A 24769-nucleotide genomic window follows, 5' to 3' on the forward strand; every position below is an offset into this window, starting at 1 on the left:
TACCGAACACACGCGTTCTTAAAAGATGACTGGACATCCGGGTGGAAGGAGAAAAGTGGTAAGACAAATAGAGAAAAATGAAAAACAATAAGTAAAGGATGCGGCGTAACTTCTTTAGGTGGCAATCTGGAAGTCGACCACTGAGAACAGGAGGCAACTGTTGAGGAAGGCCAAGGATCAATATGGGTTGTGGCGCCATCGGAGAGAACGACCTATAAATGAATGGAATTATTTAAAAAATTGCTCTCCAATTCGAAACATTAATGATTTCTTACGTCTTTATTATATATTTTAGAGTTATTTATAAGATTACGGAATCTCAAATACGCGAACCACATTAAAAATTATAGCCTCACAAGTTTTTTTTTGGAGCGGATAAATTCCCTTCGATTTAATTTATTCGTAATATAAAAAAGTCTAACGAGAATCTAATAGGATCATTTTATGTAAAGTTGGTAAGTCCAATATTCTTCTTAGTACGAAAAATACTATTTAGGTAGGTACTGAACAAAAAAATAAGCGCAGCCGAAGCAAACGCAACCATTTAGCTAGATCACGTGATATCACGTGAAATATCATTTACGATTTGTGCGGGGTCGCTTTTCTGCGCTCGCCTGTGGTCACTTCGATATTTTTTCCGTCAGAATCTTTCAAGATGTCTTTCAATGCAACTTTAAATAGTCAACAGGCGCAGAAGGAGCATATCCTTGCTGTATCCAGAGATTTCATCTCACAACCGCGTCTCAGTAAGTGTTTAACTGTATTACAAAATAATATTCTTCGTTTTGACTTTCGGGGTGGGCTCAGCTGGTTTCGATCAATGCAAAATACTCGTAGACTTTAAAAATAGTAAAGGGATAATGTTTAAGGACGTCTTAAACTCACACATTTTGTTAATTTCTTTTTAAAATCTGTTAATTTCTATTGAAAACGGTATATTTTCTCATTTACAAATATTATCAGCTGTCATGTGATGCGAAATTTTGACGTAATTGATTCGATTGTTAGGTAAAATAAATCATTTTCTTTTGTGAATGAATTGAATTGTGCTATCCCTGTGCATTTTAAAACCATAAATTTACTAAATTCTGAGTTATATCTTTCATTTTGATGTAATATTTTCGGTCACGCCCAGAACAATGATTTTATCTGTATGTATAAAAAAAGCGACTTATTATTTGTTGTATCAAGTGAGAATATATGTACTTAAAAGCAAAATATTTTTATGTAAAATAGTTAAATCGTAAAAATAATCTATTGATTTTTTTTGGCTTTAGAAGTTATATTGAAAATACTATTTATTAGTACTTATGATAGAGTATTTGTCTTATTTATTTTAACAATACTTGATAGATTATGTAAATTTGATAATTTAATGAAAAAGTATGGAAAACGGTGCAGTTATAGGCATCCACCCTTCCAGTTATTGGCACTTAGTTTAAGTATCCAATTTTTATGCTACGAAAATATTACCCATACTAGCAATTATGATATGTTTTTTTAAAGAACGCTCACACTGATTTTGGAACTTATTTTCAGATATTTTTTTAAATGTATTTTTAAATACATTTAAAAAAAATCATTAAATGTTTGACAAGGTTTTTAAGCTTAAAGCTATCAATACTGAAAACACATATTAGTCAATATTAAAATGAATTATTGAAAAATTTATTTGATTAAAAAAGATTCCTGGTAAAAATGGCATTACTTATTGGGTACCCAGTACACATCACGCCAAAAAAACATGTGAACAATATTCATAAGATTTTTAGGTGTGTCCAAACGTTTGTTCACAAATCTGGAAGAAAAAATTACATCACAGTTTTTTTCCCACGGTGTAAAACAATTCGGTTAGGTTCATGCATACATCTGAATAAGAGGGTCTCTCTAAATAAAAGCGGCTTTCTCAAACCAATCATAGATGGCTCTGAGATTTATGATAATATGTAGGAGTTCCAAAATTTTGAGTAGTGTGGTTGTCAATCATGGGCAGCAAGAATAGTTTTATTATATAATGATAATAATAATTTTGGATAATTTACACAGTGCCATTTTCGTAAAATACTACCTCAAAGGCACTCATACAGATATGGATTATGATATGAGAATGATAATGATATAGTTGTTTAAAACACTTTCCTTATCATTCATTGTTCACTTTGTGTAATATCACTTTTATAAACACTTATTTGTGACTACCGGTTTCGGAATAATCATTCCATCATCAGGTAATTAAAATCAAATTATTACGATTTGACATTTTGCTCACTCCTTTCAACAACGTCATATATCAAAAATCGTAAATTTTCAGTTCTGCATGTTTTCGGAATGCCCAGTAAATGTACTATATCCCAGCAAAAGCGGCATACTTTTAACTTAATATTTACCCGCTACAGGGTAGAAAGTGTTGTTTTTGCATTTTGAAGAAAAGGTATTATTTAATTATTTTTTTAAATATACTAAATATTTTTCAAATGGAGAAAAAACCTTCAGGTTTTACCTAAAAAGATCTGTTTCACAGTAAAAAGTTCAATAAGTGGCTTGATATTTATTTTTAATACATTTCATTATATTCTTAAACTTTAAAAACGATCTCCTGAAAAATCAAGTTTTTTGACGTTGATGTGACGTTGATGAAAGGAGTGAGCGATTTGTATAATAATAAAATTTTTGAAAGAGAAAGAAGACAAATGAATCACAATGGGAATATTTTTAAAAGTGGACTCATTAAATTTAGTTGGTTTTTTATTATGGGTCTTTTATGAATTACACAAAGTGAACAATGAATGAAAAGGAAAGTGTGTTATTACCATACCACAAAGTTATCAATGGTTTTAACTCTTACCACTCTGTAGGCCAGACATTCTGGCCCGTATGATTCTAGTAGGCAGCTCCGTGGGCCACAATGTCTGGCCCGGTGCAGGTATAACTTTTATCACTGATTTCTCTATCACCCAAGTACACTCTACCAAAAAATATTTCAGATAAATACAGTTAATCTTAATTAACATGGTCATACGAATTGCCAGACAGAGTGTCCCAAAATTAGGGAACCAAAATATTTAATTTATAGGTAGAAAAACGTCACATTTTTTTGATCAGAGTAGCTGATCAGTGAGAAAAAATGTTCAGAGTGGAAAGGGTTAATATACAAAATATATAGTTGTTTGCGTGTCATTAGTTGTGATTTGTATGTATTATACAGAAGAAAAAAAGTTGAATTCTTTTAGTAAATATAAAAAATAGGATAAAAAAAAACCTAACCTTCTTTGCATAACTTTCTTTTCATCATCGCCGGGTTTTTTACTCTCGGACGTCTTATAATTGTACATGGGTATATATTCCAGCATACAAGACGGTGTCTGGTGTGAACGGACCGCTGGTCATCTTGGACGAGGTGAAGTTCCCCAAGTTTGCTGAAATTGTCCAACTCCGTCTGAATGATGGCACCATCCGCTCCGGACAGGTCAGTTCAATATTTCAAGGTATTTTACTAATCATCCAAAAATTACAGTTCATATTTGTATGGAAATTGTATTACGTGGCCGCCATCTGAGTTACTGATTCCACGTCCTTTCCGGCGCAGCGCCAAGTGACGACCGACGGCGGCCATCTGATAAGCGAGAGGCCGGAAAGTGGAGTAATCTAATTGTCTCACTCTCTCCTTGTGGTAATACCACATTGTATACCACATTTGTTAGAGTGAAAGAAATAACAGGTCGCTAGCAGATAAAAAAAATTACATCCTGATTGTGTTTTTTTATCAAAAACAATATTTTAATGATTTGAAATTATAAAAATGAAAAAGGATTTTTTTAAAAAATATTATTTTTGCGATTACAAAAAAATATGCAGTAAGTAGCTCTTATAATATATAATAAAATAAGAACTATATAGCTCTTAACACATAAATTAATTTTTTTATTATTATATAAAATGCAGTTCCACTAAGAAATGTCAGTATAAAACTTATAGATCTTATAATATATAATATAAATATATTGAATCAGAATTCATCTATGGGGGATTTTTGCCCTTTTTCTCATAAAATCTTCATCAAAACTCATCACTCTTAGGGTGAATGAAAGCTCTAATATACACAATGCAATTTCCAGGTTTTGGAGGTCAGCGGCACAAAGGCTGTCGTCCAGGTGTTTGAGGGTACATCGGGCATCGACGCCAAGAACACCCTCTGCGAGTTCACCGGCGACATCCTCAGGACCCCCGTATCCGAGGACATGTTGGGTGAGCGGGAGAACATCAATTTATTATTATTTATTCTATCAGACACTGGGTTGTTTACCGTACGCATGATATATCAATATTATAGGTGTTTCAACTTGAGACACCTATAATATTGATATGACATCCATAATATGCAATATGGATCTTCAATGATGGGCAAAATGGTAAACGTTACACAAGTATACAAAGTGCCCGCCTCCGTGGCGTAATGGTCAGCGTCTTCAGCTACCGTGCTGTAGGTCTGGGTTCGATTCCCAGTGGAGGGGTCAAATAAATGTGATCAGTGATTTTTCCACTATAATATTTATTCAACCTGGACTTGGTACCTGATTCGCAGAAGTGATCACCTTGCCTTCATGTGTTAACGATCAAAATAGCACTGCGTTTATATGATGGAGTGCCCTATGCACCATCGGGTGCGAATGAGGGTTTGAAGGAGAAGACAAAGTGGTCACTTAAGCCGGGAAAAATCAAGTTCTTCTACTTCTTTGTGTGTCATGTCAGGTTCAACTATCACTTGAGAGTAATTGTCCTTGTCTCGGGCAGCTCTAAACAGCACCTCGATAGAAGATTTATTTATATAGCAATTATTTGCGTGGTATGTTTGTAATCGTGATTGTCATGTGTCTCACAGGCCGTGTGTTCAACGGCTCCGGGAAGCCCATCGACAAGGGACCCCCGATCTTGGCGGAGGACTTCCTGGACATCCAGGGCCAGCCCATCAACCCCTGGTCGCGTATCTACCCCGAGGAGATGATCCAGACAGGTACGTCCCCATTCCTCAAATATCCAACCCTCATTAATGAGGAACAAGACGGAAATGAGAAGTTCTTTTAGCCTTTCCCGTACTGATCATCCAAAAATTACATGTGATTCGAAGCAGGGTACTAAAAGACCCCAGTTGCTATTCGTATGGAAATTGTAGTACGCAGCTCGTAACACAGAGTCACATACTTCAAGTCCTTTCCAGCGCGCAGCCGAGCGCCGACTGAGCGAGAGCGAGACAATATGTGAGAGGCCAGATATCGGATCAAACAAAAGCGAAGTAATCTAATTGTCTCACTCTCTCCTTGTGGTAATACCACATTTATTAGAGTGAAAGAAAGAACAAAAGACGGATAACGGAACAAACAGAGAAGAAGAAGAATCTGAAAAGTGCGCCTTCTCTGACACCTTACAAGAAACGCCCGAAACATTGTTTATCATATCGTTCTTTCTTGGTTTCTCCTTTCTCCCTTCCGCACTCCTTACTTAAACCTACCTACCTTTTTTCATAAATTTCAGTTCCTTTAATATATGTATAATGTTGTAAATATTTGTTTATACGTATTGCAATTGATAATAATTAATGTTTGAAGGTATTTCCGCCATTGACGTGATGAACTCCATTGCTCGTGGCCAGAAGATCCCCATCTTCTCTGCTGCTGGCTTGCCGCATAACGAAATTGCTTCTCAGATCTGTCGTCAAGCTGGTTTGGTCAAGGTACATATATATTTTTTAAATTATCGCATACGGACACACAGACCAATCAATCATCCTAACCCCAAATATTTATAAATTCCGCATCTCCAATGAGAGATATTTGAAAAACCGCAGCCCTATTCATAGAAGTATTGTATGTAATAATAACGCGGAGCTTGCGATAAACCATGTGCAATTAGTAGCATGTTTATGAATCGTGGCGTGAATATGTTCTTCTCCTTTTTACTGAGGGTTGTGACCTTGTGGAAGCAATGACTCTTTTCCAGTTATACCTTGACTGCGCTGCACGTAACGCTCCAACCACCGAGGTGCCTGCTGCTGACTTAACTTGATCGGTCCATCGTGTGGGGATCTTCCTCTCCCTCTCTTCCCCTCCAGGGTCCTGATCACAACCAGCCATTCCAGGCCATCTTCATTGCCACGCGCAACGTGTCCAAGGAACTGAAGAATCCGTCGTGTACAGACACTGGCCAGAGTCAAGCCATCCAAGTCTAGATGTCCATAGGATTCGGAGCATGCGCCTCCTACACCACATTTCGAAAGCGTCAATTTTTCCCCTTTTGCTGCTTTTATGGTCCAGCTTCCAGTAGCATAGCGAAAAATGGAGTGAACCAAACTCCTGACATACTTTATCTTGGTGTTGTTACTCACACCCCGGTCTTTCCAGATTTTGTCTAGCTTAGACATGACAAAGGGCCCAAAGCAGCCGTGTATTAAGCTTTGAGAACAGGTGTTTGCGGAGAATCTTAGGCGTGCGGTGGTTTGACTTTGTGAGGAATGAAGAGATAAGGCGTAGGACGCAGCAAATCTTGGTCACAACTGTCGTCAAAAAAAGGCGATTCAGTTGGCTTGGCCACGTACTCCGCATGCCTCCTGAGAGCCTTAATCAAGCTTGCCTCTTTTACAAGGCATCAGGTTCGCGCCGCCCAGGACGACCATTGCTGACAATTCGTCGGCAGTTCTCGTCAGAACTTCGCGACGCGGATCTGACTTGGGAGGATGCAAGGGAGCTGGCAGCCGACAGAAAAGCCTGGAGACAGTTTGTGGACTCCATATGCTCCACCTAGGGAGCGGATATGGTTATTATTATTAGACATGACACTTTTGGCGATGGCGATACGACGTCTGATCTCTCCTTCGCAAGTCCCTTCATTGCTGATTTGAGATCCAGCATTATTTATTGAATTTCTCAACCCTATCAGTGCTGGAAGGTATTAATATGGCCGTACTCAGCAGGTTGAATTTTTTCAACAAAAATGTGAAAGGTTTTAGAAAGATGACTGTCACATTGATAATATCGGTAGATTGTAATAATTTAGTATTTCTTGATATTCCTAATAGATGTCTCTATATAGTCTAAATAAAAAAATATTTCAATCGGATTTAATATTGGCTTGCGACAAGCTCAAAGAAGAGCGCTCATTTTGTATGGCTGGCCTGTTGAGCACGGAATTGGAAAGCGAACCGGTTAACAATTTTTTTATTGAACTAAATAATATGATTGATTTTCAGGTTCCCGGCAAGTCAGTGTTGGACGACCACGAGGATAACTTCGCCATCGTGTTTGCGGCCATGGGAGTCAACATGGAAACGGCCCGCTTCTTCAAGGAGGACTTCGAGGAGAACGGCTCCATGGAGAACGTGTGCCTCTTCCTCAACCTGGCCAACGACCCCACCATTGAGAGGATCATCACTCCCCGGCTGGCGCTCACGGCTGCCGAGTTCCTGGCGTACCAGTGCGAGGTGAGCCCACAGCGTCACACATCCATATCTTGGCCAAATCAACAACATTCTGAGTGTGTCTAAATACTTGTTCTTTTTCTCCGGTCGTTTCCCTCATTGCTGAGGATCGTGACTCCTCGCTGGCTTCCTCTGGAACCTCTCGGACAGCACTCCACCATTGATCCATGCATTGTGCAGCCTTAGAACTCCCGCAACGCAGAGCCGTATGATCTCTTTCAGCTGTTCGGTCCATCGGGTTGGAGATCTATCTCTAGCTCTCCGACCTTCTAGGCCGGAGGTTATGACAACCCTCTCCAGGTTGTCTGGTGGTCTACGAGCAATGTGGCCGAAGAACTGGAGAACTCGCCTTCGGCAAAGAGTCGAAAGATGATCCGTATACTTCATCTGCTGCTAGATTATTAGCAAGAGGATTGTCCCTACTTAGGAGTTATTTTTTACATTTTTGATATCTCAACATAGGTGAAGACGAATATTGAAGTCTGGGCATATAACCTGTCTAAGACTGGTTATATTCACCAATTCTACCCTTGACTGACAACCACACTACTCAAATTTTTGAAACTCGTATTGGAACATGTGAGTTCACAACAGCCATCTATGTTGGAATGAGGAAAGATTTTATTAATCAGACACTCTTATTATTTATGTACAAGGTCCGAATCCTGGTTTATGTTCACATGGTCATGGAACCTTTCGCATGTTGGTACGATTTTCAATACATTTGGGAATATGACCGCCATACAGGTTTTAATAATTAACGCAATATGGATGTTCAGAACGGTGAACGTTACACGTTGAGTGCATAAAGTGATCGCTTAAGCCAGCTACATGCCAGGTCTTAAGCCCTGTGATGCTCAGACTTAAGAAGAACGATAGATGTTTCATATCAAGTAGAGACACCTATAATATTGACATCTCATCCGTAGGGTAAATAATCCCATGTCTGATATAATAAATAATATTGTTAATGTATATTTATTTGACTGGCAACACTAACAAGTGACTGTTTGTTTAGAAACACGTGTTGGTCATCCTGACTGACATGTCCTCGTACGCTGAGGCTCTCCGAGAAGTGTCAGCTGCCCGTGAGGAGGTGCCCGGCCGACGTGGTTTCCCAGGCAAGTCCATATAACGTATTCTTTATATATAACTAACGTAGGTATGTTAGTGACACAGTGGTGACAATAACACCCCCCAATCATGTATATACCTGCACAGTCTGGCAAGCGTCATTCTGGATCAGTCTTTCCTAGAAAGCAGTCACTCACGAGGCGCGAGGGCTGTTCCTTCCTAGTGGCAAACAAATCCTTTATTTAAGGAACAGCCCTTCGCTTATAATTCTATACAACATGACAATAATATACGAGACAATTCACAATACAATGAGCCATCCATAATCCGGGCCGCACGTACGTAACACGTTGTTATCAGGCAGTTTTTTTTATTTATTAATCTCTGGCAGTCTGCCGCCCGACCCTCAGTATACATACTAACAACAAGTAGCCGCAACACCCAATTCCCATCTGTACAATGTTTGCAGGCGTCTCTCGCGCTCTACCTAAAGTAAGCAAATAAAATGCATTTAAACGTCTTCCGCTCTCTACTAACAATATGGAAAAGATGCTTTTAAGCGTTTCCCGCAAACAATGTCTTTTTAAATGATGATAAATTAGATGTGTGGGTATAATAAATTGTATTTCTTTATGACAAAACAGTGCAATGAATATGAATAATATTACAATTTACTGATTGAATGATTATAATATTAGAAATAAACAGATTTTTTATATTGAATTGTTGGGTAATATATCCAAAATAAAACAAGGTTTTTGTTGGATTGAATTCTACATTTATTTATGTATATCTTAATACGTGACGCGTTTTGTCGTCTTAGGACATTATCAAACACATGATATGTGTTTGATAATGTCCCAAGAAGACGAAACGCGTCACATATTATCATATATATGTAAATAAAAGTAGAATCCAATCCAATAACCTTGTTTAATTTTGGACATATTACACAAAAATTTAAATGGAATTCTACCAACTGTCTGCAGTTAAAATAAATAGATTTTTATATGCTAGAATGGAAATCTTCAAAACGCTTTGGGTACAATGGTTCTTCATTACATCGTTTGCAAACCTAACAAGCTCTCTTCTTACAGCCGCTTGGGTGGAATTTTGAAAAAGTGATTCTTTATTTTGTAAAGTAATTGGCAAGAAAGGTATTTCTTCAACAACTTGGCTATTTTTGACCTCATACCAGGGTTTGATGTAGGAGAGGGTTAAATCCTCCCAATGGAAGATATGCCATTGTACATAATTTATAATGATTTGTGTGCGTTCTAGGTTACATGTACACGGATTTGGCCACCATCTACGAGCGCGCCGGGCGCGTTGAAGGCAGGAACGGGTCCATCACGCAGATCCCCATCCTGACTATGCCCAACGATGACATCACTCATCCCATTCCCGATCTGACGGGATACATCACAGAAGGACAGGTACTCTTCACTTCTCAAGAGATTTCTTTATAAATTTGCAGCGTTCGGATTATACATCTACGCTTGGATGCCTTGACTCCAATATCTGTACTCCAATACTCCAATATCTGGGAATCAAACCCGGGACCTCCAGTATGGTCGACAAGCATGCTGACCATTACACTACCTGTTCTACATCTACATGCATATTCTTGCATTGCATTTTTCCTCATATCACCATTGGAACATCCCATTCATCTTGCGCAACGATTGATTTCAGATCTACGTAGACCGTCAGCTGCACAATCGGCAGATCTACCCGCCGGTGAACGTGCTGCCATCCCTGTCCCGTCTCATGAAGTCCGCCATCGGCGAGGGCATGACGCGCAAGGACCACTCCGACGTGTCCAACCAGCTGGTGAGTGTCCGCTCCGCCAGTCAACATTTTAGTTATATTTTTCCTAACATTTATTTGTCAACTCTTACCATTCTGTAGGCCAGACATTCTGGCCTGTATGATTCTAGTAGGCAGCTCTCTATCACCCAAGTATATTCTACCATAAAATATTTCAGATAGATACAGTTAATCTTAATTAACATGGTCATACGAATTGCCAGAGTGTCCAAAAAAATTAGGGAACCAAAATATTTATTTTAATGGTAGAAAAACGTCGCATTTTTTCGATCAGAGTAGCTGATCACTTATGAGAAAAAATGGTCAGAGTGGAAAAGGTTAAATATACATTATACATTTTATTTTTTGACATCTCATCAAAGGTGGAGAAGAATATGGAAGTCTGGGTTGATATAGGCTGGTTTAAGTTTTCACTTTACACATGTATAACGTTCACCAATTCTACCCACTATTGTCAACCTGATTAAAATGGAAAAAAAATTAAAACAACGGAGGAGGTGAAAACAGCACTAGAAAAGTTCTCTGCATCGAAACCCGAAAGTTTATATTCAAATGGGATTAAAAAGTTGACCGAAAGATGGAAGAAAATCATTCAAAATAATTGAAAATATGTAATTAACTAAATTAGTTAAGTATGTATATGCGGAATTTTTTTGTTTTTGTTTTCATGAAAAAATACAACGTTAATTATGCATCAACCTAATAGATGGTTTTGCCTCTATGTTTATTACAGATGAATTTTTGGACAACAAATAAAAAATGCTTAAAACCATATATTGAAGTGTTCTACTCCAATGTTTACTTTTGGTTTTATAGTTATGAATACATTTGACATGTTGAGAATGCGTCTCTAAGCTGACTTGGTGTTTCAGTACGCTTGCTACGCCATCGGCAAGGACGTGCAGGCCATGAAGGCCGTGGTGGGAGAGGAGGCGCTCACGCCAGACGACCTGCTGTACCTCGAGTTCCTCACCAAGTTCGAGAAGAACTTCATCACCCAGGTAACCGTAACATCCTCGCATGTGTTTGTGTTATTGTTTAACCCTTTGCCCGTATGGACAATATGGGAACCACATATGGGCAAAAAAATGGGCCTTTACAGATTTGCTCGTACTGGTACAGGCACCAAAATGAACCGGTACGGGCACCCTGCGAATTTTTTTTTCGAAATAATTTTACTATAGTAACGGCGGTAGTAGATTATAATGGAGTTAAGGGCTAGAAATCTTCTTCTTCTAATCCCTATCTGCACTCAATGGTGCATAGGGCACTGCATCGTATTGACGCAGTGTTATCATTTACATGAAGGCAAGGTGATCACTCCTGCGCTTCAGGGACTGGCCCAGGGTAATATTAAATAAATACTAGATTGTAAAATCACAATTTTTTTTCCCGCCCCTGGGAATCGAACCCGGGACCTCCAGCAAATCACGCTATTAAAACTATTACATAAAACTATTACACCATAGAGACGGAGTGATGTTTATATTCATAGATTTGACATTTAATTTTTATATTAAATGTTAAAATCAAACGATGATTTTTAGGGTCTACTAAATTGTATTTTATTATTAAAACATCAATCAAAAATAAAATTTGTGACAATTTAATAACGTCTTACCACAAAGTGAATGCCGAAACAATAATTAACATATAAACAATGATATTTGCACAGGGCAACTACGAGAACCGCACGGTGTTTGAGTCGCTGGACATCGGCTGGCAGCTCCTGCGTATCTTCCCCAAGGAGATGCTCAAGAGGATCCCCGCCTCCATCCTGGCCGAGTTCTACCCCCGAGACTCCCGTCACTAGTGTCCTTCTGTCCACCTCCTCCGCACTGCTGCGCTCCCGCTTCTCCCGCTCCTCACTCAGCCTGGACTGGTCACACATGGCTACTGAATATGTATTCTTATCTATATCCTAGTCGTGCAGGAGAAAGTGACTAACTACCAAAACGTAAAATGCCATTTAGTCACTTTTGCTTGGCAACAAAATAAACATCTATGCAGTTAGTCATTTGTAACAAGTCAATATATTATACTTCCAAGTTTAAAATCCTTTAGGATTTTTTCAGGGCAATATTAAGCTAGTAAGATATCAAATGGTCAATGACACGTTTTTGTAAAACAATGCACTTGGTCACTTTCTCCTGTATGACTACGATATATTCTATCTAACTACCAAAATGTGTCTTGGTAAAATAGTTTTCTTGTTATTTTTTCCATCAAACGGTGTTAAACAATGATGCATTAGGTAAATATTGACATTTAAAATTTGTTTTGCTTGGTTATTACTACTATTTCTTAAAATCAAACACGGTGTTTGAAAATTATGCGGAATGCATCGAAACACGTGCCACAAAAGATTTTAAGAAAAAGTGGTATATTTGAAGTAAAATGTAATTTAAAATTGGATAAATGTTAACAAAAAGTGGCTGCTTCGGCAGTTGATGAAAATATTGACATATTTAAACTATGGTAAGTTGCAATTTAGAGTATTGTATACTAAAAGGATTTAATCACAGAAAATTTGAGGTAGATTTTCGATCGTTGAGGCACCGCAAATGCATCAGAAATCAACAAAACTTAACTCATTTTTTAATAGTGTTTTTTGATTTGTATTGTACTTTTTCGAAGACGATAATATAAATAAAACACTGTAAAATCTTTAGTATTCATCAGTACAAAACACATGATTCGGGCCTCATCCAATTTGTTATGTTATTTTATATTTTCATTACATCATTTTAACAAGCTAAGTGTTTGCAAGCATTAGCGGGGAGAGGAGTTACAATTTTTCCTGTCTATTGTATTATAAGATTTATTCTGTAATTTAAATAAAAAAAAATATTATCATGTTGAATATTTATTTAGAGTTTTGGTCGGCCAAACTCGGAGTTTTATTTGCAAATTCAAAATGACCGCACAATTTCCGCCGGCGTCACAAATAAAACTACATATATCGCAACTACTGCACCCAGTTGATGCTTTGAACATTTGGAAATATTTGAACGTTGTGTAAATGTATTATTTTTATTATTATAAACTTCCTTTAAATGCTTGTATTTTTAGGTGTATTTTAGAGATATCGATTTCAGACAATATTAAAGAGAGCGTCTCTGTGTGTTATGAATAATAAACTTCGTATTTAATGCCATTGTAAATGTTCCCCGTTTAAATACGAACCGTTGATAAAATATATATTATATTAGTTTTACGTTACTAATTTGTTTCAGGTAATTTTGTAAATATGTTTGTGATTATTTTGTAGATATTCTGTCCAACAGTATTGATCACATTGTTCATTATTTGACGCGTTTTTCGCTTTTGTTACCCGCTGATGGAATTAATTTTTGTGACTTAAATCGTGCGAATATCATCATATTCAACTTGTAATAAATTCTCAAAAATTTAGGTACCTATCCCTATTAGATTTGGGGTTTTTAACAACTCCCACATTCCATTTTATTTTATTTTTATTAATATAATGTTCAACTCATTTTCCTCGCTTTATACCTTTAATTTTTACAGTCGGTTTACAAATTAATATCCGTACTCGTGATAGCCCCTCGTAACATACACGTCTATCTTGATTTGTAATTCAGTGTAAAAAATGTGGCATGTTTGAAATAAACTTAATTTGGATATTGTTGTTGAATATTTAAAAGAAAAATGTATGTACTGTTAAGATTAGTTAACAATGTATGTAGTGCTAATAAGAGAAATTCTTAAAAATAAAATGTGTTATGTTGTTCTGTTTTTTTATTTATCTATCATTGATAGATCATGATTTCATCATTTCTTCCTTTGAAAATATCGCTCAATCTTTTCAACAAGTTCATATATCGAAAATTGACAATTTTCAGTTGTACATGTTTTCGGAATGCCTAGAAAATGTACTATGTCCCAGCAAAAGCGGCATACTCTTAGCTTAATATTTACCCGCTAAAGGGCAGAAAGTGCTGTTCTTGCATTTTGAAGAAAAGGTATTGTTTAATTATTTTTTTTAATATACTAAATATTTTTCAAAAGGAGAAAAAACATTCAGGTTTTATCTAAAAATATCTGTTTCACAGTAAAAAGTTCAATAAGTGGCTTGATATGTATTTTTAATACATTTCATTATATTTTTAAACTTTAAAAACGATCTCCTGAAAAATCAAGTTTTTTGATATATGACGTTGTTGAAAGGAGTGAGCAATATGTGAAACTTACTTTCATTTCGTCAACCATCCTAACTGCATATAAGGAAATTTTACAAGAGAGGCAATAAACTCTGTTGAGTTAAAATGAAGATTTTATTTGGAAAAAGGGCTGTTTTTTAACCTGTCCGGGAGTATGGACGTAAATGAACGTCGAAGTCCGTCTATCAGTTAGTATGGTGTAATGTAATATAGCAATGACATCTGTGGATCTCTCTCTCTGGTCTCAATCCTGCGTAATGGTCTGTAGCAACAGGTGACATCTCTTTCGCCATTCTCGGAAGTCCTCTTCAGCTACTCATACGTCGAACAGCCCATGTCTTCGTATAAGTCGCTTAGGTATTTGCGGCGTGGATTATTGGCAATAGTGGCAATATTGACAACCACACTTATCAAATTCATGAAGTTCTATACATATATAGAATATTCATACAGTATATTGTATGAACCAATTTCGAAATGTTGTTCTTGAATTATTAGAACTTCACTAGAGACATCTATCGGTGAGATGAAAAAAAGCTTTTTTTATTGAGCAGAAACTCTATTAGTATGTGAGATCCCAATCCAGGATTATATGTATGTGATTATAAATCCAAGAATTAGAGTAGTGCGGTTGTCAATAATGGGTAGAATTGGTGAATGTTACATGTGTGTAAAGTGATCACTTAAACCAGCCTATGACGGTCGTCAGCTCCCGTAAATGCCCAGACTTCCATATTATTCTTCATCTTTGATGAGATGTCAAAAAATAATTGTATTATTGTGAATTGTCTTCAGTATGCAGACCATTGGTTAAGACCACTTACGAATCAAAGCCAGTAAAACACAGTAAATTTTTCTTTTTCTTTATTTAATTATAATTATTTATTCATTTATTTAAACAATTACATACATAAGTCACATAAATAATATTCCCGATGAGTAATTGCCATTACAGTAAACCCCCCTATAAAGTTGGAATAGATACCGCATTATCGGAGGGAACATTGTAGGGAGTTAATATTTTAAAATTTTATTTTTATTTTAAATGACTCATCAGTTATTTCTTCTTCTTTTGCTTGGTGTAGGCTTTGTGGCCTGTTTTTAAGAGAGATAAGCTTCCTGAGATGTCGATCCATCTCTTTGGTGGTCTGCCTGGAAATCATCTACCTACCTTGGGGTTGGCTGTACAGTGCAACGTGAGGAAGTCTGGATGGTTTCATTCTCCTCCCTTGCGTATACCATTGTCTCCTTTGTTGCCTTCCCCACCTAACGACATCTTCGATCTCGCATATTTCCCTGATCCTGGCGTTCCTTATTCTATCTCGTAGACTCTTGCCAGATATGCTTCTTAGAGTCTTCATTTCTGACACTAAGCGCGTTTTTTCAGTTATTTCTGCTGGTTAAAATATAAAAATACAATTTAAAACATTGACCTCTTATAATTTTCCCTGCGATAATGCGGTACCTATCTCAACCTTATAGGGAGGTTTACTGTACTATTATTATAATGTTTAATTTATAATGGTTAGATTTGAGGGTTAAGTATGCCTGAATACATTCATTTTCTACATTTCAATATTAGAAATTAATTTGGGGCCAGAATACCGGTTTCACTTAAACATTACATCGTCATCGCTACTCAAAAAATTTACAAATGCCTTCCGAGTCATGCTCAATGGAGAATAAAATAAAATGCAACGAATAAAGAGCTTTAAAGTATAATGTGGTGGAATGGAAAAGTGGACACATTTATTAAAAATAAAGTAAGAACTAAACACTTTACAAAAAGATTTTTCTTCTGTGTAAAACTCTGGTGTATCGTGGATGTAAAAACCAAGCAAACAAAATAAAATTTAATGAAAAAAAGAGAGAATGGAATACTACAAGCATGTGACTGTTCAATTAATTTTTCAATAATTATTCCCATATGTGTTCAACACGTGTGTATTAATTCAACTGTGTAAAAAAATCTCTAATGCAACATGGCAAAAAAATACTAGATAAAGGATCCCGTCACATTTTTATTTGTAAAAATAACAACGAAATCCCTAAGATAATTTTTATAAACAATTTATTTGTGTCTGAAATTTTAAGCGGCCAATACGGCGATTGCTTCGGAAGCGAAATACTTGACGTCCACATCTTGGTCTACGTTTAATTTCTCCAAAACCGGTTTCACTTGCGGTTGGATGACAGACGGCTCCAGCCAGGGTACCATCTTCTGAAGAGTCTTGGCGACGTTGAATCGAACATTGGCGACGTTGTCTTCGGCCATGGACAGCACTGTCGGCAGCAGTACTCTAGTAGTGATGTCCTTACCGCAAGCTTCAGCGAGCACATTGATGCAGAAGAGGTAGGTCATTCGGTGGAGGTAATTTGTATCTCGCGACATGTCCAGTACCTTGGGGATGATGTTAGTCTCGGCCCAGGCCGGGCCAAACTGTTGAACGAGCTTTTTCAAGTTCATCGTGGCTGCTTCGCGGATGGCGTACACGTGATCCACAAGCCAGCTCATGCAGAGTGCGCTTAACTTCTCATCGAAGACTTCTTGGCCCAATTGACCAGCGAGGAGAGGCATGTACTCGATGATGGCCAGCCTGACGCGCCACTTGGAGTCTCCGGCGAGCTCCACGATCGCCGGTAGCAAGGATTGTGACAGCTGCTGGATGCCGATGACTTCGTTGACGCACTCCAGGTTGGAGATGATGTTCAGGCGCACCTCGGCGCACTCGTCCTTGAGCTGGCTGAGGAAGAGCGGCAGGAGGTGCTCGATGGTGTTGGCGCGGCCGAGGATGGGGCTGAGGCCCATGATGACGGAGGCAAGAGCCGACTTGACGTGCTGGTTGGGATCGCCGACTAGGTCCTTTATTTGGGGCAAGATTGCGGTCATGATGATCTGTTCTTGGTGGGCCTTGTCCAGGTTCATGCAGAATTCTTTAACCTGCAAAAGGAATAATACTCTATTAACAATATTATTTGCGGCAATGGCATCTCAAAATGAGCAGTTTAAAAAAAAACACTAAACTAACCATACCGCGGCTTCACGTAAACAGACAGAATAGAACACCGCACCAATCATCTGTTTTGTAAACAATCTCCGCCTCTCCACATTCATGCATTTCCTCATATATACCCGCCGATAATTCCGACTTCTTACTTGGCATGATCAAGTATTTCAAATACGTGACCATGCCAAGGTTTCCTCAACCTTTCTCTGATTCTATTACCAACCGCATTGCCCCTATAAGTTTGTTGCCCAAACCATCTCAACACACCTTTCTCAATTTTATTGAAAATGCGTACCTCAGCCTTGCATTCTTTTCATTCAAACATCTACCATGCAACATTTTGCTGCATTTTTATTCGGTACTATTTATGATACAAATTCTAAATAAAAAATACATATCCCAAATTAAACTAAACTTTTCTAGTAAGATTGAGAAACAAAGCATTTAATTACTGTAGACCAGAATTTCCAGCATTTTTTTGTAGTTAAAAAAAAATTACGAATGTAAAATTAACACATTGTTGTCGGGCAGTTATGTTCATCAACCCTAATTATACTCAGCTTGCCGCCCGACCCTCAGTATACTAATCACAAGTAACCGCAACACCCAATTCCCATCTGTACAATGTTTGCAGGCGTCTCTCGCGCTCTCCCTAAAGTAAGCAAATAGAACGCTTGCAAGCGTCTCCCGCTCTCTACCAACAGTATGGAAAAGGACCCTAATTACACTCTCGCAGTCTGCCGCCCGACCCTCAGTATACTAATCACAAGTAGCCGCAACATCCGATACCCATCTGTACAATGTTTGCAGGCGCCTCTCGCGCTCTACCAAAAGTAAGCAAATAGAACGCCTACAAGCATCTCCCGCTCTCTACCAACAGTGTGGAAAAGACGCTTTTCAGCGTTTCCCGCAAACAATGTGTTGATAACCAATCTGCGCAATTTTTGCATATTATTTGTTGGCCATATCAATATGTATTTTGTACAACGATGTTTAATATTGAAGCACAGATACACTTCAGTTCAAGTGTTGTGTAGTGTTGTGTGTTATCGTGGCAGTAACCTTGATAATTAATAAATCTTAGTTGTTTCTCAATTGGTGACATTCCGCAACGTGACAACTGTCAATAAATATAGAATCAATACACACAATTACTTTCCGGAGGCGGCATGAAGATCAGAGCAACTCAGCTAACCATCACGCCGCTTCTCCGCAGGGGTAGGCAGAGAGAATCCAACGCCACACCACTCTGTCTTTGCAAACATTCTTCGCCTCTTCTACATTCATGCATCTCTTCATACATACACGTCGATTATTACGACTCCTGACCTGGCTGCTTTCAAGTATTTGACATACCTGATTGTGCTAGGTTTTCCTCGGTCTTCCTCTGCTTCTTTTTCCAACTACATTCGGCTCATAAATTTGTTTAACCGTTCTTTCCTCACTCATGCGTTCCACATGTCCAAACCATCTCAACCCACCTTTCTTAATTTTATAGATAATACTTATCTCAGCCTTGCATTCTTTCCTTATTTATTGATATATTCCTTTCAAATAATATGCTAGATCTATTGGATAGATGAATATATTGTACGTCTTATCTTTTTTAATAATATCGTATAGTAAGTGGTTGTGTGTTTTGACCTCCGCCGAACCCGGGAGACTGACTCATCGAACCCAGGTTGAGAACCACTGCTTTAGGATATATTGTATCATTTTCTCATACCTTACTGGCGGCGGCGGCGCGCACCTCGGCCTCCAGGTCCTTGAGCAGGATCTGGAAGGCGGGCACGAGGTCCGCGCGCGTGAGCTCGGGCCCCACGGCCGCCTGCAGCTCCCCGAACCGGTCGGCCACCATGTAGCGCACGCGCCACGAGTTGTCCGTGGCGCACGCGCAGATGGTCGGCATGGCCAGCTGCTCCACGTCCTCCGGCGGCAGCAGCCCAGCGATGCTCACGCACGCGTCCACGGCCAGCAGCCGCACCGAGTCCTGCTCGTCCTTGGCCATCGTCATGAACACCGGGATCAAATCCGACTTTAAATATTCCAATTCGACGACTTTAGCGAACTCGCCCAGCTTAGAAGCCGCCGCGCGACGCACCATCGGAGTGTCATCCTGACACAACAAACGGAAATGCTGCCTCAACTCCACTTTGTACTCCATAGAAACGCGACGGTAGCACGCCGCGAACAGCCCGCAAGCCGATGTTCTCGTCGTGAACCAGTCCCCCGCGGCGAGCCGCTGCACGAGCGGGAAGAAGTACTCTTCCAAGTGCTGGGCGGAGTGATGTTGCGCCACCGCCTTTAGAGAATCCACGGCCTTCTCGCGCACGACGGTCTCCTCCACGCTCGCCAGAGACTCCAGCGGAGCCAGGAGACACCACGCGTGCTCCGGACCCCCGACCAGATTGATAAAATCGCCCAACTGCTCTGCCAGCGCGAGTAGCACTTCATCTTCGTCGTAAATGGTCTCTTTCAAGAAAGGAATGAGCTCCGAGCGAGTTCTTTCCGTTCCCAGCGCCAAAGCGATCGTCGACAGCTTCTTGATAGAATTGAGTCGCAGATGAACGTCTTCATTTTTTAGCTCGTCAATCAAAACGGCGATAGGATAAAGTGAATCATCCGCTCCGGAATCGCTGGCGGCCATGTTTTTCACCGCAAAATACCTTTGTTTATACGACAATAATACAATTTTGCGAAATTTTCGTCACTCGGAATTGGACGCTACAGATTCGTCCGTCAAGCTGAGGATTCGGAATGATATTATATTTGTCTCACTCGTTAAAAAGAACGCACATTAACCTATCCTCGCGGGCGAAACGACTGACATTGTACGCATTGTACGTAAAATTTGCAAGATGGCTGCTTATTGTAACCGGTGTTGCCACTTTTAAATAACACCCAAAGGGAGAAAATATTAAATAAGGTACCTACTCGACCACTCGGTCGTAGTTGGCAAGTACTTTATTAGAAGCTACTGAAGATATTCCCACCGTTCTGGTTCTGTATGGTATAATATTTATATATTCAAACGAATGGTGCATAGGGCACTGTATCATATAAACGCAATGTTATCATGATCGCTAACACATGAAGGAAAGGTGATCAGCCCTCCGCTTCAGGTACCAGTCCAGGGTATTTTATTGAATAAATATTAGAGTAAAAAATCACTTAAATTTATTTGACCCCCCCCTGGGAATCTAACCTGGGACCTCCAGTATGGTAGACGAGCGTACTGACCATTACACTACGGAAGTGGATATGTTAATATACCCATATAATTTAATAATTATTAGCAATTTGAATGAAGCGTTGTGTTTTCTAAATAGCTGCGAACACAACTACTGACAACTAAGAAAACTTCGTCGAGAGATTTTGATTTCGTGAAAGTCCAAAATTAGGACAACTGAATTAAAGAATCAGTGAATCACTGGATCGATGAATTTACAAATGAGCAAGCCAATAAATGGTCAAGGTTAGTAAATGAAATTCACTCGAAACTGGGATCCAGTCATTCAATATATTGAACAGATCATTAAGATCCGGTTCACGAACCACCCATGTCTCTAGTCTGCGCCCGAATAGTCGAAAAGAAGATCGATTTGTTCTTTTTTAAAGATAAGTAGGTAAAATGGTTTAATAAGAATGCAAATTAATACTCCATTATTTTATTATACACGAATAACGATAAACCACACTAAATGTGTAATATTTACACCTATGTCTTCATATGAATCAAGATAAGTATATCATATAACATTTTCCACAGTACAGATTACATTTTGGTGAAAGCATGGAAGTAGGTACGGTACATAAAACATCTAATGTATACTTTCAGATTCTCCCACTATGCGTTATATATTTATATTATTAAATCTAACGAAGAAACTTGTACAAACGATATATTATATTTAATAAAAACATTCAACAAGGATTAGAGTATATGTTTTATTTTTAAATTTTCTTTACTAAGTATAATAATTTATTTATATAATCATACGAACGTATTTTGGATATATTTTTTAACACGATTATGCTATGCAAAAGTAGGGAAACATAACAAATGGATATTTAACATTTATATTATATTGGCATTGGCATAAAGAATATAAAACAGTGTTTTAAGCCAGTCTAGGCTATGTGTACATTACTTTAAAAATCACAAAATTATAAATACATAAAATCTATTATTTTATAATACTATATCCTTATGTAGAGTATAAATTTGAACATCTTATGCTTAGGTACTTACAGCACACTTAACTAGAGAAAATTAATTAACGTCGTAAAAACGGCATTTCGGATATTTTGATATAACCGACCACATCAAGCGATTAAAAAAATCCCAAACTTAATTTATTTTCAATGCAGTGGAACCTTCATATTCGTCATTGATCGTTTCCCAAGAGCCTGACCAATATGGAATTTGACAAATATAGAAGCAGTTTTTTGTATAAGTAATAGCTGGAATTCAATTATTCCTTTCTTGGATGTTCAAAATTGGATACACAAATGAACAAACAAGTTGCCAAAGAAACTTTTATTGAGATTTTCTAGCCCTTATCTTTACCCAAAGGTGTATAGGACATTGCGTTGCATAGATGTTGTATCTCGGTTTCATAAGGGCAAGGTGATTGGTTCTACGCAGCAGGCAATAATAAATAAATATCACGGTGAAAAAAACCCACTTATTTTGATGCCCCTGGGATACGAATCTGAAACCTCCAGCACGATAGTTAAATGCGCTAACTTCTACATTACGGGGGTGGAAATCTTCAAAATTACATGTACTGAGAGAAAAAAACAGACGAATGGAAGGATGTCGGTATATGGTCATCAGTTTTTTTTTTAATTTCACCATTTCAAAAGCATTTTGAAACCAAAATATTCTCTGTTTACAAGTGAATATTTTAAGTATAAAATGCATGAAAAATAGTCATTTTGACGAGGTTTACAATGACAAAGTACTAGTTTAATGCATTTAAAAAAATCCTCAAAAGAATGTGCAAACGTCGAAAATACGCCCAAAAATATGCCGAATATAAAAGGTTGCATCTAACGTAACTTCTTTCACAAGGTTTTTGAATGAATATACATATATGTTTTAACACACCTAATTATTTTACATGCAACAACAAACATATAGTAATTATTTATGAACGCTTATTTACAATAGAAAACATATTTTAATATGGCAGGTATGCTTTCCTCTGTTTCATACAATTTTATCAATGGTATGTATAGGATGTTTTTTTTAGAGGTTTACGAATTCAAATTTCTCGCAATAAATTGATGGTGGCACCTGCCGTGTGGCATGTAGCGCCATCTTGTTGAAACCACAGCTCTGTCATGTCAATGCCATTCAACCGAGGTACGAAGAAGTCAGTAATCATAGTTCTATAGCGCTCTTCATTGACCGTAACATTCTGGCCAGCATCGTCTTTAAAAAAATATGGGCCAATGATTCCACCTGCCCATAAAACACACCAAACAGTGACTTTTAATGGATGTAAAGGCGTCTTGACAAAGGCTTCTGGGTTTTCTCCACTCCAAATTTGGCAATTCTGCTTATTGACAGCCATTTAACTAAAAATGTGCCTCATCGGTGAACAAAATTTTCTATTTAAAAAGAGGATAAAGCTGAATATTGTTTAGAATTTATTCACCGAACCTACGACGCGCATAATGGTCTTTCAGTCTATTCATGGTGAAATGGCAAAACGTACTAACTTCAAATCAACTGTCAACTGTCAAAGTGACAGTCTGTAGAAAATATTGCCAGTAAAAAGCAAACCTCTAAAAAAAAACACCTTATATAATTAACAATTGAAATGATAATGTTTTATTGTCCTACATGAGTATAATATAACAATTAAAACTATTTAATGTGTAATAAACAACGTGTAAAGATTCATGTAATGAAATTGACTGAAATTAAAGACGGTATTGTTATTCACGTATTGCAATTACTATTATAAATAGTCGTTCTAATTGACGCTAGCGTGTTAATTGACTGATTTATTGAAATGGTTCTTAGTCTAAACAGTTTTGGGATTCAATAAGAAACATCGGCCGTTTAAAAAAATCTAAGGAAATGTCATTAAAACAACATGCCCTCGCCATCCATTACAGCAAACCTCCGTATAACGTTGATTTCAATGTTATAGGAGGATGTTATCTATACGTTCTGCATTCTCGGGGGAACGTTATAGGGGCATAATGCTTTTAAATTGTATTTTTACATTTTGACCAGCTGAAACGACTTGATACGCGCGATGATTTTGGATGACGTTTCGAGCTGTTACAAAGTTTTCGTTAACCATGTTTCAAAATAATTATTTTATGTAATGCAACATTTCACTATTTACTTTTTAACATTTGGAAGGGCTAAATAATAGAAAAAATACCAATATTCTATCATTTATTCTATATTTTGGTCAATATCAATTGGAAACTATTATAGTATAACTTTTTTTGTAAGGATAATAATGGTCAATTTAAATACAATGCATTTCATGTGTGAATTAACATTTTTTCTTCGGAGGTGTTTTCAAACACGAAAGAGATAAAGAACACGACATGTGATCACTACCTTTAGAAAAATGTAAATTTCCATTCTCGGATCGTGATCACTAACTTTAGCATAATGTAAATTTCCACACTCGGAACATGATCACTAACTTTAGCATAGTGTGAATTTCCACTCTCGGATCGTGATCACAAACTTTAGCATAATGTAAATTTCTAGTCTCGGATCATGATCACTAACTTTAGCATAATGTAAATTTCCACGGTCGGAACATGATCACTAACTTTAGCATAGTGTTAATTTCCACGCTCGGATCATGATCACTAACTTTAGTGATTGATTTAACATGATTTTATAGCTAATATTAGTGATCGTGATTTTAGAGCTAACTTAGGTAGGAATCATGCTAAAGCATAATATAACATTTATTTTATTGTGAAAAACGTGATTATCTTCTTGTATTTGTTGACAAAAACAGTACTCAGTGTGATAACTTTTGTAGCTATCGTTAAATGATTGAATCCTCAAGCAAATTTTGCAATTAAATCACTTGAATTAATCGGAATTTTCGACTACATATACAGAAAACTTTCAACATTTTCCAAAAGTTTTAAAATTCAAATCAATGATTTGTGATTAAGGCTAAATTATTGTCATCGAACTATTAAATACAATA

At 37.6% G+C, this 24769-nt stretch overlaps 2 protein-coding genes across 2 annotated transcripts; one reads left to right on the forward strand and one right to left on the reverse strand.

The window, feature by feature from the left end:
- Nucleotides 1-577: 577 nt before the first annotated feature.
- On the forward strand, nt 578-14123 carry LOC148307254 (V-type proton ATPase subunit B). The gene is made up of 11 exons (XM_088263812.1): nt 578-746; nt 3348-3466; nt 4116-4245; nt 4880-5011; nt 5604-5728; nt 7241-7471; nt 8487-8589; nt 9824-9978; nt 10238-10375; nt 11245-11373; nt 12048-14123. Exons 1-11 carry the CDS (start codon nt 656-658, stop codon nt 12183-12185), a joined length of 1491 nt encoding a protein of 496 aa, XP_088119938.1. The 5' UTR covers nt 578-655; the 3' UTR covers nt 12186-14123.
- A 2511-nt stretch (nt 14124-16634) lies between these two features.
- Pp2A-29B (Protein phosphatase PP2A regulatory subunit A) lies at nt 16635-20437 on the reverse strand. Its single transcript, XM_088263764.1, has 2 exons — nt 19291-20437; nt 16635-17497 (listed from the first exon to the last, which is right to left on the reverse strand). Exons 1-2 carry the CDS (start codon nt 20209-20211, stop codon nt 16646-16648), a joined length of 1773 nt encoding a protein of 590 aa, XP_088119890.1. The 5' UTR covers nt 20212-20437; the 3' UTR covers nt 16635-16645.
- Between the last annotated feature and the right edge of the window lie 4332 nt (nt 20438-24769).

Source organism: Brachycentrus maculatus, unplaced genomic scaffold, assembly GCF_059751285.1.
Source record: "Brachycentrus maculatus isolate JH-2025_06_01 unplaced genomic scaffold, ASM5975128v1 h1tg000203l, whole genome shotgun sequence".
Lineage (NCBI taxonomy): Eukaryota > Metazoa > Arthropoda > Insecta > Trichoptera > Brachycentridae > Brachycentrus > Brachycentrus maculatus.